The 22,780-nt window shown below is 47.9% G+C and overlaps 1 protein-coding gene across 6 annotated transcripts in view; it reads left to right on the top strand.

The window, feature by feature from the left end:
- Positions 1-22,780, top strand: part of puf (ubiquitinyl hydrolase 1 puf) — a 103,043-nt gene that overhangs the window by 41,171 nt on the left and 39,092 nt on the right. For all 6 annotated transcript variants that reach the window (XM_089557296.1, XM_089557298.1, XM_089557300.1 and 3 more), the window contains 14 exons: positions 1,339-1,533; positions 1,865-1,975; positions 2,600-2,740; positions 3,889-4,002; positions 5,054-5,140; positions 9,141-9,335; positions 9,657-9,785; positions 10,524-10,664; positions 15,812-15,967; positions 16,603-16,701; positions 17,663-17,842; positions 20,199-20,388; positions 21,443-21,606; positions 22,459-22,524. In XM_089557296.1, coding sequence (XP_089413422.1) covers positions 1,339-1,533; positions 1,865-1,975; positions 2,600-2,740; positions 3,889-4,002; positions 5,054-5,140; positions 9,141-9,335; positions 9,657-9,785; positions 10,524-10,664; positions 15,812-15,967; positions 16,603-16,701; positions 17,663-17,842; positions 20,199-20,388; positions 21,443-21,606; positions 22,459-22,524 — 1,968 coding nt within the window. The remainder of the gene's footprint in view (positions 1-1,338; positions 1,534-1,864; positions 1,976-2,599; positions 2,741-3,888; positions 4,003-5,053; positions 5,141-9,140; positions 9,336-9,656; positions 9,786-10,523; positions 10,665-15,811; positions 15,968-16,602; positions 16,702-17,662; positions 17,843-20,198; positions 20,389-21,442; positions 21,607-22,458; positions 22,525-22,780) is intronic.

Raw genomic sequence — 22,780 nt, forward strand, 5'->3', positions numbered from 1 at the left:
GAGCACGACGGACGACGGCGCTCTGTACTCCCTAGTCGTCGCTAAGCCTAACTTGTTTCGTATCGAAGCCACAGTGGACAGCACTTTTGAATTGACCAGCATCATAATGAATGTTCTACTTATGGCGCTGCCTTACTGACAGCCTAATTGTTTAATATTAAAACAAACATATATGATCGATTTCAGCGACACCTTAGCAGCGGAACTGGCGTGCAAGCAGATCGGGTCACTCGCGCTGCAACGGCGGAAGCTGCTTCGCGGCTGCGAATGTAAAACTAGCTTGTATAGCCGTTATTACTCCTACCAGAAACTCGGTACAGGCCAGTGATCCTCAAGGAGGATTTATTTTTGATGTTCCCGTATCCCAGGGCTTATTATTTACGAGAGCAAGGAAGTTTAGCCGAATCATCGCGTCACTTCGTTCGTTGCACCACAACCCAGAACGATGGTGAGCCTTGCGACAACGGCGAACCGTGATTCGAGATAACCGCAGTTAAGTTTGGTAACCGTGATTAAGCATTACCGCATTTAGACTGTCTGTGTGACTGCAGGTCAACCAACAGGCAGCTGCCGCTGTAATGCTGGCAGAGTAAGATGGTCATCTGCACGTGCCATCTGTCTACGTGCCATCTGTCAGACAGATGGCAAGTACCATTATCGTCGGCTAGACTAGGCATCGTCGAAAAATTGCAGCGGCAAGTTCGGGGTGCGATCATTATGCGGGGAATAAAAAAATTGAATTTTGCCAACAAAATTCGGGGGTGCGACCATTATGCGAATGCGATCATTGTGCGAGTAAATACGGTATCTAAATCTGCGCAGTTAGGATAGTTTGTCTTTGCTGCCTAGAACAAGATCCTTTTTGCTGTTTCCGTTCACCCTCTGTTTAGAGGCCCGTGTGCTGTGCGATGTCAGTGCACGTTAAAGAACCCCAGGTGGTCGAAGTTTCCGGAGCCCTCCACTATGGCGTCTCTCATAGCCTTAGTCGCTTTGGGACGTTAAGCCCCATATACCAAACCAACCAACCTCTGTTTATATTTGTTTTACTGCGACAGGTGTTAAGGGCACATTTCCCAGTTTTGCAGTGTTGGTATATATGTTGATGGCGTAACGTGGAGGAGGAAAGAGGATGAAAGGGGAGCAGCACTGTGCTGCGCACCGCATCATGGGTTTGTGGCACCCTCTGTGTGCAGCAACGCAAAAGAGCACTCACGCTTTCTTGCCACTATTAACTGCTGTTGCAGTCTTGCCTTACCTAGGCAGGGCAACTGTCAGCGAGTTTTTCTTTTTTGCCTTGCTTGCCTCACGTGCACAAACCTCATCCTTCTGCTGCCACAGATTGTGTTCGTGTCAGTGGGAGCTGCTCGCCAGCGGCGCCGAGCTGGGCCAGGCCTGCCCGAGCCCGCGAGTCTGCTTCCCTGCCCGCCCCGAGAGAGGCTACCCACCCTGGTGCTGCTGAGGCCCACCTACCTGGAGTGCCTCTTCTCACTCATGCAGCTTCTTGGCAACGTGCGGACACGGAATCGGGCCGGGGTGAGCTATGCCGCTGCTCTGTGTGTCTTCTCGCAATCTTCAGTCACAAGTGTGTGTCGCAGGGCTGGGAATGGGCCTCGAAGCCCACACCCATGCCATCCTTGTGAACTGCTGCATTATCATGGAATCCAAGGTATCTCGAACTCAGGGTCCTTAGTGTGGGCCTGGCTGTTGTGATATAAAGTGTGGTACTCGTGCACCAGTTTCGATACTTGCTCATGAATAATGAGAGCAAGTGTCCATTGTCTTAGTTGGCCTTTAGATCCTTCTCCAGCGTGTCATTTTTCATTTGCTGTGGCTTCAGTATTGGTGTGGTGTTGGTTTCTTGTAGGAGATGGTGCTTCACACGAAAGCCCAGGTGTTGTCACGGCGAGTCTGGGAAATACTCACCATGCTTCCCACATCACCGGCAGTGCTTCGTCAGTTTGTACAGGTCGCTCAGGTGAGTGCAAGGTTACCAGTCGATGCCCGCAGCATGTGAAGTTATCGGAATTGCAAAAATATTTTGTTGTCTTAGAAGTTCTGCCATTGCAGTTTTCACAAACCGTCTAAAGAGAAACTACGGCCATGTGTTGTTTTTCATGCTTGTTTTTCGCCATCTCTGGATTTGACTTTGGTGTGTGGAAATGCACCTTCAGATCGCAGCTGCTGATCTCTCAAGTGGCATTAAAAAGCCGCTGGAGTTTCCAGAATTTCAGCAGTCGCACATAGTTCTCAGGTGTGGACCTATAATGATACTAATTGATTGTATCACGTATCTGTGAGAAATGAGTGTATAGTGAAAATCTTGTCTTTGTTATTGCAAAGTGTGCTGACAGAGGCACTCTTGCAAGTCACTAAGCACATCACTGGATGTCATGAAAGCATGTCCAGTTCTGTAATTCCATTTGGCCGCCATACAAAGCAAATGTTTCAACATTTTCTTACTTTGTGCTTGCTACTCTGTACCTGCTTGGTGTAATGCTAATATAAATACCTGAGGAAGCCTGCTTAAATGGCAGTTTAACCGACTGGCAGGATGCAAGCTAACTGTCGTCACTCTCTCCTTCGTGTGTTGCTGTTCCAGGAGCCGGAAGGTGCAGCGGTGGCGCTTCAGACCCTGCTCAACCCCGAGGAACCTCAGAAGCTGATGTACTCTCTCCAGATCGTGGAGTCCCTACGTCAGCGTGGGTCTCGCACCCACATTGTTCAACCCAAGGAAAGCGACGTGAGTCGCAGGACGTCTATCCAGAGCTCTTAATATGTGGACTACAGAATCGAGCATGTTAGGTTTTCAGTGCAAGTGGTGTTTGTAGGGGTGAAATATTGACAGGCGAAAAGCTAAACATTCCAGCCAAAAAAATAGTTGCAATTATCGTTGCAGCCACATAGCTACTAGGAAAGATGTGTAGCTTTATAAAATGTTTATTGTAGAAAACATATATTTGCCTGATTATAGATTCCAGGACCGTTTTCAGGATACGGTACTAGTACTACTTAGCTAACCAAGAAGACTGGTGGGTGTTATTCATAGAGATTTTTCTGAAAGCGTAGTCTATCTTGGCGCCGGAAGATGGCGCTGCGGTGTGTGTGCAGCCAAGGGCCAGAGTTCATGGACACTTCCTAGGCAGACGCTCCGCACGGCTGTGCGTATTCCAGAGCCAGTCTGCTCATGCATGCGGCAGCAGACGCAAGCAGGTGCGAGCACAATGCCCAGAGGATGCACAGCTCCCTTGACTTCCACGGGATGATTTCGAGCTGACTACAGCTGCTGCAGCTGCTCTTCTCCATGTGAAGTTCGCTAATCAAGCGTGATGGAGCAAACACAAGAAGGAGCTGGCATGTGGCACATAGAGACAGGTGCCCCTTACTGATGCCTGATGCAGGGTGGCACAGGGTGCTAGGCGTATGGTGTGAACTCCTAACAGGTGTCCATGGATTCACCACTTAAAAGCAATAGCCATGCAATGGCGTAATCACAAATAAAGGCAGTTGTTTGGGGTCCCAAAAATAGGTCCCACGCTTCACAAATACGTTCACTTCACAGGTAAGTTGACTCCTCCAATTTCCAGCAGCCATTTTTGCAAAAACATCAGCGCAGTTTCCATGAGTGTGGCAAGGCTGCAATGCACTTTTTCTTTTTTTTCATATGATGACCTTGTGTTTTAGAAAAATACATGATGATTTTGGAAATGCCTATTGTGTCATTCAACCTTTTCTGTGCGCCAGAAGTATTTGAAATCTTAGCTTTGAAATTAGTCGAAGGAAAGTACTGTTCACCTCGAATTCGCTTTGAACTTGAAAACCTCTATTTGCGCAGGCCTAATCTGTGTACATTTTTGGGCAGCGGGTAACATTTGTTATGTGTCTTCTCAGGTGGACATGCATTCCCAGAATAATGGACCATGCTGCTCTACTACCAACGAGATAGGAGATGATGCAAAGGACATGGGATTTTCAGTTCCGCTGGGCCCGACGTGGGCCGAAAAGGTAATGCGCACGGCCTTGTCACTGGGGGCCATGAGATTTCTCACGAGCAGTAGCTTAGGTAGGCATGACTAGGCCCCTTCCTTTCTCCCCTGCATGGTGAACCCTTGATATGCAGTAGCATCTTGATGATACGAATCTCACGCAAAAATTATTTTTTATCATCCAAACGAACTAAATCTCTAAGCAGAAGCACTGGAAATGCTTTCGTGCAGATCTGCTCATGGCTGACAGGATTTACTGTACACCTGCGTGATGAGCCACTCACATAGTGAGCCTACTCCGCCCTTTTGTTGTGAATTTACTTCTTTTTTAAAGTGTTTGCTTTTCATAGCACATTCCTCAGTTTTGCATCATCCGCAGTACAGACCTAGGAAGCGCGCCAAGATGCTGCGCACTATTGACATCATAGCATTTTTATCCTTTTACGAGCGCCCCTGTTGGGCGGTGCGTTGGGAGAACCTGGTAGAGTACCACGGTGCAGTACACTCTTGACAGGAGCGCCGGTGGCTGTGGTTTGCTCGGCACTTTCTGTCTGCGTGGTTCTTCCATTCTTCCAGAGCCCTGAAACTGCATACTCAGGTGCTGTTTGTACGATTAAGCCTGCTCACATGTGACGCTGCAATTTATGAGGCAGATGCGCTGCACCATGAAGGATGCTGTGGGGGCCGTTACCATTTTGGAGCAGTCCTACTTTGACACTTCCTGACAGTGTGCATGCAATAAAGCATTGACAGAACTGTGAAAATAGTCTCTGCCATGGAGTTCTTTGTCAAAAGCAGGCCATCATTGCCTTGTCTTTCACCGAATAAATCTACTGTGAAGCACGCTCTTTTTGGCATTTTTTATTTTGGGGTCATTCGATAATTTGAACTGTTGTATAATTTGAATTGTTTTTTCAGTATGAAGTCCAAATTAACAAGGTTTTACTCTGCGTAGGTTAAACAGCTTATTGTTATAATGGCGTGGGGAAAGCCGTTTGCAGTGCAGGTTTTATGCTGTTTGTTTTGGTGGTTAGGCGCTCACTTAGATGTGCTGTGCTGCTTGCTTCCAGTTTGTGGAGTGTGGTGGGCTGCGGCATCTCTTCGACATCTTCAGCTCGGGTGTGCTGCACCCTCACGAAGGCGAGGAGTGGAATGAGGCAAGTGTCTTCTCATGCACCAATAGAGAAAGAGGGGTTCATAGTTGTATTATGTAGATTTCAGAAAGTAAACATTTCCTCACCTGTGTTTCATTATGTAATAATTTCAGACCTGTGCTTTTTGATTATTGTATTTCAGATTTAAAGATATTAATTTTTACCTTAAGACCAATTCAAGTCGAATAGCTTTAATAAAAATATTGGCAGCTATAGAAGTCAAATTGCCATTTGAATGCTTAAAATTGCACGTGGAGTGCTCGAAACAAATGGCAAAAACTTGCACCAGAAAACACGGCTAGTCATTCCTTTCTTGGCAGCATATTCGTTAGATAAGAGATTTTAGGTTATGGGGTTTAAATGAGGGACGCCGTAGTGAAGGGTTCGGAAATTTCGACCACCTGGGGTTCTTTAACGTGCACTGACATCGCACAGCACACGGGCCTCTAGAATTTCGCCTCCATCGAAATTCAACCGCCGCAGCCGGGATCGAAGTCGCGTCTTTCAGGTCAGCAGCCAAGTGCCATAACCACTGAGCCACCGCGGCGGCTCAGATAAGAGGTTTTAATTAAGGGTCATGAGACAGAATCATTGAAAGCATGAAGAATGACCTAGCCCTAAAAGAAAACCAAGAAAAGTACACATGACATTCTGTGCCATATCTGTGTTCATTTCACTTTGATTTCTTTTTTTTCTGCGTTGTTCTCGGTGTGTATTAGGTACACTGCATTCACAGATTTACAGCATTACATGTTGTGAATCAAAAATGATGTCTCACAGTTTGTGTACCAGTCAGCTGCATTTACAAGCTCACGAATTACACAGGCTGCACCTCGATATTTTCATTTTTTTGAGATGAGAAAAGAACATTTATGAAGAGGAGGGTTCTGCTGTTATACCAGCATGTTTTTTTTGTCTCGCCTTAGGAAAACAAGCCACCCTTAAAGGGACCCTGAAATGGTTTCTTCAATCATATTTTTTTGCAACAACTCTGTAGAGGTGGTCTCTGCGAGTATTCTAGTCTGATTCAGAAAGCTGCGCGTGGAACCAATAATTTACAAACAATTTTTCAAACTTGCCGCTCACAGCCGATCAGGGCGACACCTCACCGCGCGTTTTTACCCGCCCCTACCACTTGACGTAAACTGGGCAGCCTTGGCCATGGACTGGGCGACCCTTCTCATTGGCTCTGCCCATTGACGTCACGCGCAATTTTTGCAACATTTCATTTGAAACTGAGCACTGATGCTCCTTGAAATATTATTTTATTGATTGCTTATTATTTTTTAAAAACATACGTATACAGAGGTAAGAATCCAGCGCATTTCTTGAAATTAATGTGGTACTTCCGGTAAAGAAGGAAATCCGTCTGCTCACAAAAGCATGTGTTTTCGTCAAATCTCGGCGCCCGCCTTTGCGAGTTTCCTAGCTGCGCCGACGAGTCGCTGCTATAGTGTACTAGAATTATATATATCGCTGCTGTCGTCGCCCTGTGGGTCTCGGTATGGCGTGTACTGAAAGGCTCGAAGCCCATCTCAGCGGTGGCTGCACGCAGCCGCGCTTCGAGCTCCGGATCCATGCTGTTCGAGCAGCAATCAGGAGACAGATGTGCGAAAACTTGGACGGCGCGGCACCGATCGTCATCAGAAAGACTGCCAGCTATACTCGAGCAGCGACAAAGCATGCCTGCTTATGTTGGGAGCTTTCGGCAACGGCACCGCTCGCGGGCTCTCCGAGCGACGAGCTCTGCTGCTGCCTGGCTGTCGTGGTCGTCGCTAGGCCTATAGCTCGTTTCGCGTCGAAGAGGCAGCGGCCGGCGCTTCGGAAGTCGCCTGAGCTATAATAAAAGGCTTACTCTACACATCGCTTTACAGTCAACAGCATCATCTCACAATAAAGTAATAGTATGGTCACTTTCCGCGACGCCTTCAGCCGCGAAGCGAGCGGGCGCCAGGCGAGCCGGACCCCAACGTCAGGCCAGCGGCAGCTGCAAGGCGGTTGTGGCCAGAAATTTGCTCGTATCACAGTTGTTACCTTTACCAGCAGCTCAGTATTGGTCAGCGATCCTCAAAAATGACACATTTTTCACATTTCTTGGCCTAGGGTTTATTATTTACGTCAAGAACACTCTTTAGCTCATTTTTTTATGACGCCGGCAGACCTGATCCAGGCCGGTCGGCCGGCCGGCATGCTCGGCGTACTTGACATTCGCACAAGGAAATACAAAACAGCCATTCCACCAGAGATGATGCTTTCTAGATTCGAGCAACGACAACATGTCTGTTAAAAAGTGGATCTTTCGGCAACGACACCGACTGCGGCAACGCCGGGCGACGAACTGCGCGCTGGTACCAGGCTGCCCTAGTCGTCGCTAGGCCTAATGGTTTCGCATCGCTGACGGCGCTTCGGAAGTCGCTTGCGCTATATCAAAAGGCCTACTCTTCACATCGCTTTACTGCGAACTCGTCCCATAATAGAATATATATTCGATTTCCACGATGCCTTCAGCAACGGAGCTAGCAGGCGGCAGGCGAAGCGCCGCAGCAGAGCCAAAGCTGCTATGGGATAAAATTTGCTAGTATCGCATTCATCACTTGTACGATCAGCTCGGTATTGGCCGACGACCGTCAGAAGTGATGCATTTTTGACATGCATCTATCCCAGGGCTTGCTATAAACGTGACAAACAATACTAGCGCGCTTTTCACTCGCCGGCGGCCGGCGTCAAGGCTGGCGGGCCGGCCCGGTGTGGCTCGGCCCCGAGCGCCCTGAGGAGCGCGCTGTACGTCATCACGACGCTGCCGCTCTCCGTGCTCGCTTTCGCTCCCGCTTCCCGTCGTTGCGTCTGCCGCGCGCGGCTCGTCGTTGACATCTAGCAAGTTGCACGCAGGCGACGAGCTGCGATCGGACGTTGCGACGCCGTTCGCAACAGCGCACCGCAGTGAATCGCACTCACTTTCGCACATGTGTCTGCGACCACCGGAAGTAAACAAGCAGAGCGCCATTGCCTGACGTATGCATGGGCGGAGCATCGGCCCGTCTTTTCTTTTTTTTTTTTCGGAGCGAGCCCCGCGTGTATGAGTTGAGGGTGGTATGTGGGGGAGAGGAGGAACATCATTTTTAATCGGCGATATCTTCGGTGTTGATGGAGTTCGCTTAACAATTTTTGCGGTGCGGCGACAAGTGATGGAATACCGATCTCTCGTGGGCTTTTGCTAACCTTGGCAAAGAGCTTTTCAGGGTCCCTTTAAGGATCTCGTATATCTTGCTTGTGTATGTAGTTCTTAACGGGTGCCATTTATCATTTTGGTGCAGAGCAAGTATTTTTTGGCCCATATATAATATGTCTAGGGCTCTAGAAAACCAATTCCTTAGTTCGCTAGAGGAAAAAGCCAGTGGTTATTTTTTTTCACTTGCACATACAAAATGTCTCAAAAACTGCCAAAATATTTAAGAACAGTAGTAGTAAAGCACCAGAATTTATGAAATCAACACCCCAGGGATCGTGGAATAATTTTATGTTCCGGAGATGCATATGACGCAAGAAATTGGGGAAAAAAGAAAGACATTAATATTGGTGTCAAAATCTGCCGGCAAGATAATGCCAGAGGACAAGCTACCAAACTCATTGTTTTGTGAAATATTTTTTTGCAGTATTCACTAGAAAACATAAAAAAAGCGCCCGATTTGCGAGGGAAAGGAGGCCGAATTCTCCTGAAATGAAGAAACTGGTGGTATATGGTAGCTGGAGCATGCTCCCAAAAAAAGCTGGAAGTTTTCACGGTACACAATCGCATACAAAGTGCCTTGAACGGTTAAAGCCCCTTGGTTTGTTAAGAAAGCACCGCAAAGCCTAAAGGGAACGAATCTCACATTTTTCACTGTGTAAGCAGCGTGAATTCGCACTATTTATGTTGTTGGTGTTTTTTTTTTGTGTGGCGAGTCTAAAAGGCAGAATAAAATTAACATTAACTGTGTGTTTTCTCTTTCTTGCTTTTGTGCAGTGGGCAGAGGACTGTCTTGCCTGCCTGCTGAGGGTCATGTACCAGCTAAGTGTCGAAGGCGGAGGTGTGGACATGATGTCCGAGGCCTGCCAAGACTCCCTCTCTGTTGACGCCATCTTGGAACAGCCGCGGAAGAAGGCCAAACGTCAGCGGCGTTCCAACCCAGACCGAATGTTCGTTCCGAGGCTAGGGCCGGTGAGTCTGCCAACATTGGAAGAATGTCGAGCCTTTCAGTTTTTATCTGATGTTGAAGTGGCGAAAGCAGTGAATGGCAACATTGTGCAGTATTGTAGGAAACGGGACTAAGATTGTGGCTGGTGTTCTCTCTCATTTCTGGCAATTCACATTAGATACTCACAGGCAGTCAAGATTTTTACTGCTCCTACAGCTGTAATTAAGGCTTTGTTGTTGAACCGGGTGTTTCGTATGTTTTGCTGGCTCACGAATAGAATATCTGTTGTTTGTGCGAACTCAAGTTTCTGCTCCATCTCACTTGTTTCGGTTGTTTGCTGACAGGTACTGCTTCAAATGCTGTCGACCTCCGAGACCCTGAGCCTCAGTCGGCTACTTCAGGGTGCACTTGGAGAGGGCGCCCTCTTGCGAGATCCACATGAACTGCGCACTGGCTTCTGGGGTAGGCCTCAGGTGAGTCTAACGGGAACAGTCATTGCTGCATATAAACGACCTGTTGGAAGATAGTGGTGAAAGAGTGGCACCTACAGAGCTTTATTGTTCTTTTGAAATTTAATTGATTCATCAACGCAACCAACCAACCACCCAAATCAAGCACTTAGCCAATTCAAACCGAGCAACATATCTGACGAGCCACTGAAACTGGGCTCACGTTAACCAACCTAACAACCAACCCACCAACTGTACATGTTCATTTCTGCTGCCGCAGTGGCTCAGTGGTTATGGTGCTCGGCTGCTAACCCGAAAGATGCGGGTTCGACCCTGGCCACGGCGGTTGAATTTCTTTGGAGGAGAAATTCTAGAGGCCCGTGTACTGTGCGATGTCAGTGCACGTTAAAGAACCCCAGGTGGTCGAAATTTCCTAAGCCCTCCACTACGGCGTCTCTCATAGCCTTAGTCGCTTTGGGACGTTAAACCCCATAAACCAAACCAAACATGTTCATTTCCACTTTAAATAACACAAACCATTGAAAGGAAACGGTCCACTAAGCTTGACTGAGCTTTCGAGCTTTAACTCTAATTTGATAATGTCAAGTCACATTGAGTCACATACATATTCCGCACCTGAGAATGCCTTTTTTTTTTTCAATGCTTCATTGTCCCTGTTCAGGAGTGAAGGAAACTTTGTCTTGTGGCGGTCGAAGTTCTCTTTGCATCTGAAGGTTGAGGGAGTGTGGGAAATTTCTGCAGGTGGTGCAGTGCGTCATGCGTCTCCTTGCCTCGTGGGCCCACTCGCGGCCTCCACCACCGGGTCCCCCCCTGCTGTTGCAACCGCCTCCGGGCCAAGGCCTGGACAACTGGCTGCGGCGGATTGTGCTCGACGATCCTGACGTGCGTACACTCGAAATGCCTCGCTAGCTCAACCTGTGCTCCTTGATGGCTTGCAGCTTTCCTGGAGGTGTCCTTTTATGATGCTTCAGTTTGCAAGGAGTGTGCCATTTAGTTAAAACAGAGTGCTTGACTCCACATGGAAGGTTTCTTGGGCTATGTAATTGTAGCTGTCTTCTCACAGCGAGTGCTTGTTAGGAGCTCCTTTCATATTGAAATGGGGTTGCTTCAGGGACTAGCGTGTGTTCTGTCGCCTTCTCATGTCCTGTGTTTGTGAATTTCACTAGTCAATATGTGTGATACCGACTACCAACTAGCCCAACTGAAAGCTTTAGCAGGGACTTACAGTCGACGACCGATTTTTCGGACTCTCTAGGGGCCGCGAAAACGACCGAAAAATCGGGCAGTCCGGAAAATCAAATTTCACCGAAAAAATCATGAACTTATTACCACTATGCCGGAGAAAGCGGCCAATTGTATTGCACACATTCTAAAGCTCCTCATGACTATATTTCGCCGCGCGAAATACCATATAAACGCGTATAAGGGCCGCACTTTTTTTTTTTTCCAGATTCGAGGGCCAATTTTTGGGGTGCGGCCCATACACGCGATATGCGAAAAAATTTTTTTTTTTAAGTAAAAACACACCAACCAGGGAATGAGCGACATTTATTCTACGTTCAGTCGTCACTCGCGAAGTATTTAGACTTCTGAGCTCGTGCTGCGCTCTGGTGCACGCTCATGCCAAAAGAAGCCGCGCAGCATGTCCGCTGTCAACGCGTAGCCGTTGTTCCGAAATTCCATCACATAGAGGAGCAGCTCTTCTTCCAGTTCAGGAAACTCGCACGGCTTGACTAAAGCGCGCTTTTTGCAGCTTGTGTTTCTCTTTTGGTTGCACCATCATCGGACGCACTTCTCAGCCACGTCGAATTTCCCGCCCGCCGCACGCTTACCGACCCCGTTCGAGAGCTAACTCCCAGCCGTGTAGCTTAAGGTGCTTGCCCATCGCGCTAAAACTGTGAAGCTCGGTGGCAGCACGCGAAAGCCACTATCACGGCGAACGCGCTAACACGCATGCTGACACGCCACGAAAGGCTGGAGCTGGAGATACTGATGCCGATGGGAACAGCGGAAAATCGCGACCGAGAAAAATGTTGATGATACAGTATAATCTCATTACAAGAGACCTCGATGGTGCCCAGGGTTTTGGTCTGTTGTAAGGGAAGTCTGTAGAATCCAAATACTGTTACAACAGACTTTGGTCTATAACCACGCATTAGTCTGTTATAAACAGAATAAACTACAAGCAATGCCTGCCGACAACAAAAGCTTTATTGTCCACTTAGCACTTCTGAAAGAAGTTGGTCAACTTTGGCTGAACTGAATATGTAACAGCTTTTGACACTAATCGTGCCTCCATTAGCACAAGGCGATTTACTTCGTCAGGTGCAGCATTTTGCTCGAAAAACGATTTCAAGCCTTCGATGTGCTGCAGTGCTTCGGAGGTGGTAACCTTTCGAGGGACAGTGCCACCTTCGTCCTCTTCATCTTCCTGCTCTTCTATAGCAGGCACTTTCCTGACTTGGGCAACAATCTCGTCGTCCGTCAACTGTTCCATGCTGACTAATTCAGCATCCACGTCCGCATACTCCGTAAAGTCTTGCGTGCCGAATGCTTCTTGCACAGCTGCCCATAGCGCTGGATCTGGCTGGTCTGGATCCTCTGCCAGAGGTGCTGGTGGCTCATTGTTGCTCAAAATAAATCCAGCTTTATGAAAACAATTCTTTATAATATTTGCATCGAGTTGCTCCCACAAAGCTGAAATTATTTGTACAGCAAATTTTAAGTCTATCACAGACTCCCTCTTCTGCTGCATGTCATAGAGCAGGCGCTCTGCAAGGCGAGTGCGGTATCTGGCCTTCAGAGAGTGAACAACACCCTGGTCTATTGGCTGCGCTCTGGATGTTGTGCCAGGAGGAAAGTACAGCACTTTGGTGGCCTGCAGCTCTGGTACTTGCATATGGCTCGAGCAGTTGTCCAGGAACAGTACCACATTCCTCTTCTCTTTCCTCATCTTGCTGTCAAAGTTCAGCAGCCATTTGTTGAAGATGTCCTTTGTCATCCAGGCACTTTTATTTGACTCCCAGTCTACAGGAACATGCACTTTGCGCAAGCACAAAGGCCTTTTAGATTTTCCTATGACAAGGAGCTTTACTTTTTCGCTCCCATCCATATTGCAGCAGAGAAGAATGCTCACACGTTCTTTGGATTGTTTCCCTCCGTGACATGAATCTGCAGAGAAAGCGAGTGTCTTTCCCGGTCTCAGCTTATAGAAAAGTCCGCTTTCGTCAGCGTTGAAAATGTCCCGCGGAGCGTAGCCCGCAAGCAGACCCTGCAGCGAATGGTCTTTCCAGCCCGCCACCACACTGTCGTCGACGCTGTCCGACTCTCCAGAAATGCACTTAAAGGCGATTCCGTGCCGCGATTTGAAACGGTTTAGCCACCCTTCACTGCATTTGAAGTCGTTGTGGTCTAAAACGACGGCAAGTTGTTCCGCCCGTTTCCGTAGCAGAAAACCATTCACGGGTATGTTTCGGGAACGGGCGTCACGGAGCCATACCAGCAGCGACTCTTCGACGTCCGGATACGAAGCCTCGCGGAATCGAAACCTCTTAGGTTGCAGGTCGCTGGTCACCTGCTTTGTCAGGATCGCATCTTTGTTCTTGATGATCGTGTGGACGGTCTGTTTCGATAGGCCAAAAGCCTCTGCGACGTCCGACTGCTTCTTCCCCTTTTCGACTTGCTCAATAATTTTCAGCTTTTCCTTCAGGGATATTTGCTTCCGTTTCTTTGACTGCGAAGCCTGAGAAGGCCCTGCAGTCACTGAATCTTCTGCATCCATCCTGTCCACACACTTTAACTACCACGCACGCGGGCAGGTCAGGCGAAACGTGAAAAGAAGCCGCTGCAAGCACAAGGGCAGGTCAGGCTGAACAAGCCGCTGCGTGAATACGAAACGTGCGCTAACAGTAACTTCCGGAAACAGCGAAAAAAAAAAAAGCCGCTGCGTGAATATGAAACGTGCGCTAACAATAACTTCCGGAAACAGCGAAAAAAAAAGCCACTGCGTGAGTACGAAACGTGCGCAATCAGGGCCATCTTCCGCACAGCAGCATGCAGCAGCCTGTAACTTCCGAGGCGTGCGTCCGAAATCCAGCCGCGCGGCGCACTGTCTTTAGCAGTTTGCTTATCTCTGTCTGTACGGCTTACTGTTTACCGAGTAGTTATTTCGGAAGTCAGAGCACGCGAGTGTGGCAGATACGCTGTTTTATCGCTTTCAATCTCCTTCCAGCTGTTGGCCTTCTGAGGCGCATGCCGCGATGTCAGCCGACCGCGGACCAGCAGATAAAAATGCGATAAGAATCGTGAACAGCGTGACGCCTACGCGCTCCGCTGCTCAAATTTCCTTTCATCGCTCTTGCTTGCCTAGGTCGTCGTCCATCATTGCATCATGGACGATTCTAGCATTTTTTCGTTACCACCCGGTCCCAAACGCGACGAACGAAAATTCGAGCAGCGCGTATATGCCGCACAGCTTGAATTTTTTTCACCACCTCTGTATGTCGAAAAAGTGCTTTGAGAAAAGTTTACTGTACTGCTCCAGTGGTCCGTAAAAGAAAGGTGAGTGAGCACTGGATCACGAAAAAGTAGTGACCGAGGTGCGTGCAGCAGGCAATTTTTGCTTGGCCAGTCTGGCTGAAAGCGGAGCAGAAGTTGTCGATACATGTTTAAAGTCAGTCTCTGTTTTCTTTTTTTTTTTTTCGGCGAGCCGCGGCTGCGAGCTGAGCATTGACAGTTTACGTTCGGAGTTTGTTGGTACGCAGCAGCTGTAGACGGCGATAGCAAAATGGCACCCGCCATCATTGCTTTTGCCGGCCGCGATCCGAGGACCGTATGAAAATAAGCCGCATTTACTGCCAAAAAGTCCGCTGTAATGAAGTGCGAATTCAAATTATCTCCAAAATCTGGTCCGTTCTATCCGAGTGTCCGTTGTAGCCGAATCCGCAGTAAGCGAAGTTCAGTCAATAGAAAAAAGAGGAAAACCGACCAAACTTCGCAAATCGGTATGTCCGATTATCCGAATATCCGAATCCGAATATCCGTTGTAGCCGGATCTGTTGTAACGAGATTATACTGTAATGATCACGGCGCCATCCATAGACGGCACTTGGAAGCTCCGGTGCGCGCGCGTGGCCTCCGCGAACGGCGCAGCGCCGGAGCAGATCGCGGCCGCGATAAGATCCGGCGGCGCGCCCGAAGCGCGCTTCGATTCGCGTTCCGTGTTCGGGACTAAAGACTCGGCACAGATGAGTTCCGTGAACTCAGACTACGGTTCAAGTTCGTGCGGCGGAAGACATTCAAGGACAGTACGAATTCGAAAACACGCGAGCGCAATGTGCCGACTCACGCAGAATTTCAGCGTCGCAAGAGGCTCCCTTTAAGCTGGAATTTCGTTTTGTTTGATCAAGTTTTCGATATCTCCTGCAGTCTGAATTAATGAGGTTCCACTGTACACATTATATGGCGGCTTGGGTACTGGCGGCGAGTGCGAACGAGGTCCGAAAAATCGAGTGGTCAGTTGCAGTGCGTCCGAAATTTCAAGCGCTCTTACACATTGGCTCTATGGACCATGTCGCGGTGCCGCGAAAAAGTCCGAATAATCAAGCATGTCCGAAAAATCAGGCGTCCGAATTTTCGGTCGTCGACTGTATTGCAGAGTTTTCATTCAGACTGTTAGGTGTAGTGTATGTCACCATTTTGTATCATTGCTTTCTTTTGTACTCCATCCCACTACTTCTTGTAGCTTAGTTGAAGCTATGAGCTCGAGGTGATGACTTAAAATGTATGGATGGGGTTGGTGTTGCCTTTGGGTGGCTGAGAATAGCACAGTTGTAGAAGTCATTGTCTCGTGCTTCTAGTTTTGGGTAGTATGATGGGTAATGATGGGTAGTATGGGTGCCTTCTCCATCCTCAGTTTTCGGGTATTGCTCTTGGTGATGGTTTGGGGCCATGTATTCCAAGAGGATAGGGGCCTCGGATTACATGATAACCTCCACTAACAGTGTCTTCCTGTTCTGTGGTCCTTGCAGCCCGCTGTGCGGCGCGAGGCCTGCACCGGTCTGTACCGGCTGTGTCTTGGAGTCGACGCTGATGGCCGTGGAGGCCAGACCTACATTGGACCATTGCTGGCTAGCCTGCTGGACTTCCTCTCAGCTGCGCAGAGCATGCAGCCTTTGCATCTGGATGTGAGTCTTTGACACTTTTACAGTGGAGCTCTTAAAGAGACTCCATGAAAAGCGGTTCAGTAAGTGACTATCAAATGAGTGCATTATGCAGGGTGAATGCCACTGAGCATGCATGCCACAAATAAGTGATCAAAAGTGATCCGATAATTTACAAATAAATTTTTTAAATTCCTGCTTTCTGACCTCGTGGCATCCTGCCTTGCCGGGCTTTCGCGTGAAACGTCGCGCAGCGGTTCATGCTGCAGCACATGACGTCAGCAGTAAAGGGCTGTGATTTGTTCATCGAAAACTGCAGTGAAGGTGGTTTAGTGCTTGTGCTCAAGGTTTGATGGCTCAATTTGCTCAGTTGCTCTTTGCTCATGCTCAATTTGCTCAATGGCAAGTGCAGTGTGTCATGTGCGCCATGTTCTCCCTTTGCTACAATTCTCTTGCTTGTAAGCATTATGAGACTACTAGTCTGAAATGATTAACGTTTCCATCAGTCTATTACTGGCTGTGATTCCAGCCAGCAATTTTTTGAGAGCCTGAGTGTACCTTACTGGTTCATTACTTGACTTATCACGTACTAGCAGAATGTTGAGAATTAAATTAATGATTGCCTTGTTTCATTTTAGTCGCCCCTTTTATTTTTGCAGGAGGGTGAAAAGGAGCCGTATGGGCCTGGTTGTCGGGACTACTTTTTTTTGGTGTGCCAACTTGTAGATAACCTAGAAGATGAAGTCTCACCTGACCAGGTAAGTTTTCTAATTATTGCTTTGAGTCTTCTGTGCTAAAATTTGTGTGGAAGCTAAGATGGGGCATGGCAGAAAATTGGTTTTGAGGGTTTTGAATTGGTTTTGAAAATTGGTTTTTGAGACATATTGTGATGACACAGTATGTCTCGCATATCTCGGTTGACACCTGAATCGCCCTGTAAGGGAAGGGATAAAGGTGGGAGTGAAAGAAGAAAGAGGTGAGAGGGTCTCTGGGGATCTTTAACAGTGCTCGCGTTTTGTGTTTGCCTCCATCAAAACACCGCCTTAAATCTATTTTAGCTATTTTTGCATGAAGTTTGATATATATTATTTAGCTATTGTGCTGATGTCCAAATAAAAGTCAGTTTCTAGGTGCGGTATCAGATATTTTTTTATTGTAGAAGTGAACACCATGACAAAGCTTGTCCAGTTTTAAAAGCTTTTTTTAGAGAAAATGTTTAATGGATTTTTGATGCGTTGTGTTCACAAAAATCTCAACAGCCTTTAAGAAAGGAAAAGAAATTCTGCTCTGCATGCTCATAAACTGCATCTATTTCTGCAGAAAAGGGAGGTGTGAGAATATTGCAACAATAGAAATAAAATTGGGGAGCTTTGTAGTGCTCCATTATGTCTTAGACCTATTTCTAAGTGATGGGGCATTATTATTATTCAGGCAAGGATAGTGGAAAGTTAAGACATGCTGATTGTTCAAAACTTGAAGCCTCAGATAATCATCGCCATGGTTTAAATACCGAGCTTCTTGTGTTAGTGACTATTAGCACTGTGTGTGCATGTTTACTAGGCTACTTTGTTGCAGTACCTCACACCTGCCAATGTTAATTTCTGGTTACCAAGGAAAACAGTTGATGGCTGAAGCCAAATTTTTCAGTGAATTTGGCTTTTGTGAGGACTCGAAAGAGAAACCGTGACATGTGCTGCTCGTCCCCCCTTTACTCGACAGAAACCGCTGGTTGACTTGGACAGCCTGGCATCCCGTGTGGCGGAAGCCATCTTCAGCAGGGACGTGCGGGAAGTCTCCCTGCAGGGTTCTCAGGATGACGACGGCCTGTACGGTCTGCTGTCCTTGGCAACGGCTGTAGCCAAGCACAACCCTCCATTCAAGTTTAGCAAACAAGGCCAGGTAAACCATTTACTGCCTATCTCTCATCACTTATACTGCCTCACGTATCGGCTTTTTCTTTTTTTTTTCCCCTTTGAACTAACCGCACCTTTATGATGTTCCACTCCTGCTACAGTTACAATTACCGTATTTACTCGCATAATAGGTGCACTTTTTTTCAGAAAATCTGCCTCAAAGTTCGGGGAGCGCCAATTACGCGGGGTAAAATTTCCGGGAATTTTTCGACTCGCAATACTGAACATACCGCATCAACGCACCCGTTTACGGGCCGCACCCTGTTTTCCTGAAGGAAATAGCGGCTTGCAATCGTGTAAATACATTATTGATCACAGTGCCAAGTTCGGGGTGCGCCTATTACGCGCGGGAATAAAAAAATCAGATTTTTCGCGACCAAACTGGGGGTGCGCCTATTATGCGAGTAAATACGGTAATAAGTGTTTTCTGTTGTTCCAAAAAAGACACAATTTTTTTTTTTTTTCATATTCATTTGGTACACAAAAGTCGGAGGTACTGTCAGGGTCTAAAGTTTGGGGGACACGAGTTCTAGGAAGAACGTTTATTGTAGCCCCACTTCGCTACCCACTCGCCTGAGATTGTATGAAGGTATTAAAAGCCCAAATGCTCTTTCTTCTGGTAACAGTATCAGGTGACTGGGTGGTGAGGTGGAGCTACAGTGAACGTTTTTTTCAATAACTTGCGTCCCACAAACTTTCGCCCCCTATATTGCCTCTGTGCATCTTTAGCATAGATGCTTTTTTACTATCTCGATAGACTTTTTCACAATGATGTCAAGGGTAGCCACCGTGTCCAACGCTGGATTATGGGATCAGCTGCCAATGCCTGTGATTACAGTGGAACCTCGATTATACGTCCCCCGGTCATGCGACGACCCGCATTTTACGACGAATTTGTGCGGTCCCGGCAAAACCCCCATAGAGACAATGCATTAAAAACCTCGGTTATACGACGCAAATTTTAGGACCCCGCTTCGTACGACGGCTGGCTCGTACCGTCCGTCAAAAAAGGTCTTCAGCAAACGCAGGCCGGGATGTACCGTATTTTCGCGATTCTAAGCACCCCCCCCCCCCCCCCCCTCCCTATTTTCGGAAAAAATTTCTGAAAAAAAAAAAAAAAAAACTTTGCATGCGAATCTAAGCACCCCCGTTTTTGCGCGGAAGAGAGCGTTGCCGAGGCCGCCAAGTGCACTTGCTCTCTTTTTCGTCGAGCCTGTGCAGTCGGAGTCCCAAGGAGGCGCGGCCTGCGTGTTGTTGTTGCGACTGAGAGAAGGATGAAAAGGAAAGCGCACGGGCCCGCCTACTGGCGTGAGCCAAGCCACCACCGCTGCCGAGGAGAGTTAAAAGATCAGAGGAAAGATAAAGAGAAAAGATAAGATGCGCGTCCCAGCAACAGATGCGTCGGCAGGAGCCGACGCTGATGAAAAAACAGATAAGCGGGCGAGGCCGCGCTCGCCCAAGCGAGGACAGCGGCGTCCACGGCGCTTTTTGTAATGGAAGTAATGGATGCTTGTGCCCCACCATAAAACTTCCGAAGTGGACAACGATGCTGAGGTTTGCGCTCCCATTCCTAGTTACGCGGACGTGTTGCAGAGCGTGGACAACATCCGGCGCTTTGCTTGCGCGCGCGACGATGTTGGCGACCTACTGCCGGACGTGGCAGCCCTTGAAAGAAAGTTGATGCGCCGAGGTTGGGCAAAGGTGCAAAAAAAAAATACCGATTTTTTTTAAACGGTAATAAAGATTTTTTTGCAAATCTGTTTCAAACAAATGCTGGGTTTTGTCTTTTTTAATCTGATTGGCGTACTTGCCGCGGGCTTGAAGCCGGTCAACAGTTTTCGGCGCAAGGCCGAGCGCCACTGGCCGCATTCTTTGATTTTCGATTATACGACACCCGGATTATACGACGGTTTCGCGCGGTCCCCTGAACGTCGTATAATCGAGGTTCACTGTAGAACTGGAAAGAGTTGTGGTTTGTGGGGGTCTAATGTCCGAAAGCGACTCAGGCTATGAGGGACGCCGAAGTGGAGGGCTCCGGAAATTTCGACCACCTGAGGTTCTTTAACCTGCACTGACATTGCACAGTACATGGGCCCCTGGAATTTTGCCTCCATCGAAATTTGACCGCCGCGGCCGGGGTCGAACCGCAGCTGTCGAGGTTCGATGGAGGCGAAATTCTAGATGCCCGTGAAAAAGAGTTGAAATACGGAGCTTCTCCCCACAGTCTAGATAGCTGAGGTGTCTGGAGAGTCGAGAAGAGGTCTACGTGAGGTCGCACCTGTGCTGCCCGTGTACTACTACTGGCAGCTGTAGCTCTTACTTGTTTTGGTGCCTTGCTGCAGGAGTTTGCCCTGGGCATAATGGGCTGCCTGTTTGCTGTGAGCAGCCAGGGTGGGATGAGACGCCTGCTTCCGAAGTGCAAGTCATCTGGCGTGCGGGCCGCAGCGTATGACCTGCTCTTGGAGCTGGTGCGAGGCTCCGAGGACAACTTCCGGCTGATTCACGCTCGCCTCCTCCAGCAACACTGCCCAAGTGAGTGAACGACCACCAGGATACGCGACGGTTGCTTTTCCCAGCACGGTACAAGAAGAAGAAAAAAAAAGCTTATTTACTCAAGAATATGCATTCAGTTATAACGTGAAGGTGGACTTTTCACTTTTATTATCAAGGAAAAGAGAGAAAAAAATGTGTTACTTGTCAGTCAATATGGTACGTTGGCGCCATGCTGAATAGCATGACCACGGCTTCTCGAATTTTTTTTTTGAAGCGTGAAGCGCTGTCATCACAAGTTCAGCGATGCCGGCTACATTTGAAATCCCTGCTGGACAGAATGGTGGGGCCGTTTCATGCCTGGAAAAAAGGGGTGCTTTCCAAAAACAAGAAATAAAAATGCGCATCACGAGGCCATGATGGCTGTCTGGTGCTGTGACTTTTTTTTTTCTCTGATGTGATGGAATGTTTTACTAAAGCTTACTGTAGCTGAGTTTTCATTGTGGAAAGAGCTTCAGATGGCAAAGAAAATAATTAATTGGGCATAAATATGTCTTTTTGAAGATTAGGGCCACGATTCCGTGAGCGTGGAAGTGTGTGCGCTGTGCGTCCGTTCTTAGTTTTGGAGTCATTCATCTTATTTTGGGGAAATAGAGGGCTCCAAATATTTGCACACAGACTTTTCACATTTTTCTCGATAGTAGAACATAATGCATGTCTGAAAGGGCTAAGGTGCCATTTAAGTAAGACCCATGGACCTTCTTATGCTGTGCTTTGCTCCAGGTATGATGGAAAAATGTACTGCATTATCTGTCCTTATCTTATAAAATGTACTGTCTTTATGTTCCGAACTTTTACCATGCACACTTTCATAGCATCCTGTAGCTCGTGTGTGCTTTGGGTGCGCACACGAGCTTCAGCATGCTATGAAAGTGCGCTTGGTCAAAGTTCGGGTTATAAGAATGGTGAGAAACGAGTCAGCATTGTTATCCTCGTGCCACTGGGTGGTTCCGCTATCACGTAGCTCTGTGCAGATTGCTAGATGAGATGATGACGATGTAGGCAGTGTAGTAATGTAGTGCTTGCGTTGGCACAGAGTCGCACAGCCCCTACCCCTGGGACTACTGGCCGCACGAAGATGGCCGCTCTGAGTGTGGCTACGTGGGTCTGACCAATCTGGGGGCCACCTGCTACCTGGCCTCCTGCATGCAGCACCTGTTCATGCTGCCACAGGCACGCGCATCCATCCTTTCCGCACAGGTGAGGAGGAGAAGGGACTCTGGCCTTCTTGCATTTCAGCTGTGCGTGGCAGTAGTAAAAAAGAGAATGGGAGTGCTGTTGGGTATTGTGTGACCAAATTAGATGCGAATGTGGTAAGTGGGAGCATTTTGGATCAGTGAATCCAGTCTGTGCCCATCCCTCGACTGACTACTACGCTGTTTGGCCAGCTTGGTAAGGCTCTTGGGGCCAAGAGACATCAAGTGAGACAGCAGTGATAGTTTCTCTGACCTGCAGGAGACGGTGTCAGGAGCTCTTGCATTCCCCCACGGGATACGACCGCTGCATTTGGCACTGAAGAGTGTGTGGTCAAAGGTGGTGGAAGGAATGAAGATGATCTGCTTTGCGACGAATGCCTGTGCGTTTTATGGTGTCGTTGACGTTCACATGCTCTGGTGGCACCGCCTTTATGCAGCCTGGTGTTACTCCGGTTTCAGTAACTTGTAGCCGTGCAGGATTTTGGAGTTGGAGTGTTTTGTTCAGCTGGAATGACTGCCTTACTTAGTAAGTGCTCTGGTATTTGTGCTTGGCTGCTGGGCAAGCTCCGATTGTCTTTTCCAGTCTCAGCAAGACATGTAGTGAAAAACGTGGAGTCTCGGAATGAACCTGCATTGTTAACGAGTCAAAGTAGCTGTTTTTTTATATGCAAGGACAGCTCTGGCATGCAGCTTTCTTTTGGAGCTGGTGCTGCTATTTTCGATATTGAATTATGTGACCGTATTACGTTGCTTTTAACTGTTTCTTTTTTTTTTCAGTTTGTAATGCTATGCCTTTAACTACTTACACAGTTCGCTTGTTGCATTGATTTAACTTGTATGTTTCCTTTCTTTATAGACCATTGCAGAAGGAAAACACTGCCAAACATTAAGGGAACTGCAGAGAATGTTCGCTTATCTCTTGGTGAGTCCTGGAACATGACTTCTATCTGTTATCAAGTGCTAGCTGCATACTTGCTCACCAGAGCAGGATTTGGCCACCCTGGTGTAGTACTTGGCCGCAACCTCATCTTACCGGTACTCACCTATGGGGCAGAAACGTGGAGGCTAACAAAGAGGGTTCAGCTTAAGTTGAGGACAACGCAGCGAGCTATGGAAAGAAAAATGATAGGTGTAACGTTAAGAGATTGGAAGCGGGCGGAGTGGGTGAGGGAACAAAC

This window comes from Amblyomma mixtum, chromosome 8, assembly GCF_055824585.1.
Source record: "Amblyomma mixtum isolate Tamu chromosome 8, ASM5582458v1, whole genome shotgun sequence".
NCBI lineage: Eukaryota > Metazoa > Arthropoda > Arachnida > Ixodida > Ixodidae > Amblyomma > Amblyomma mixtum.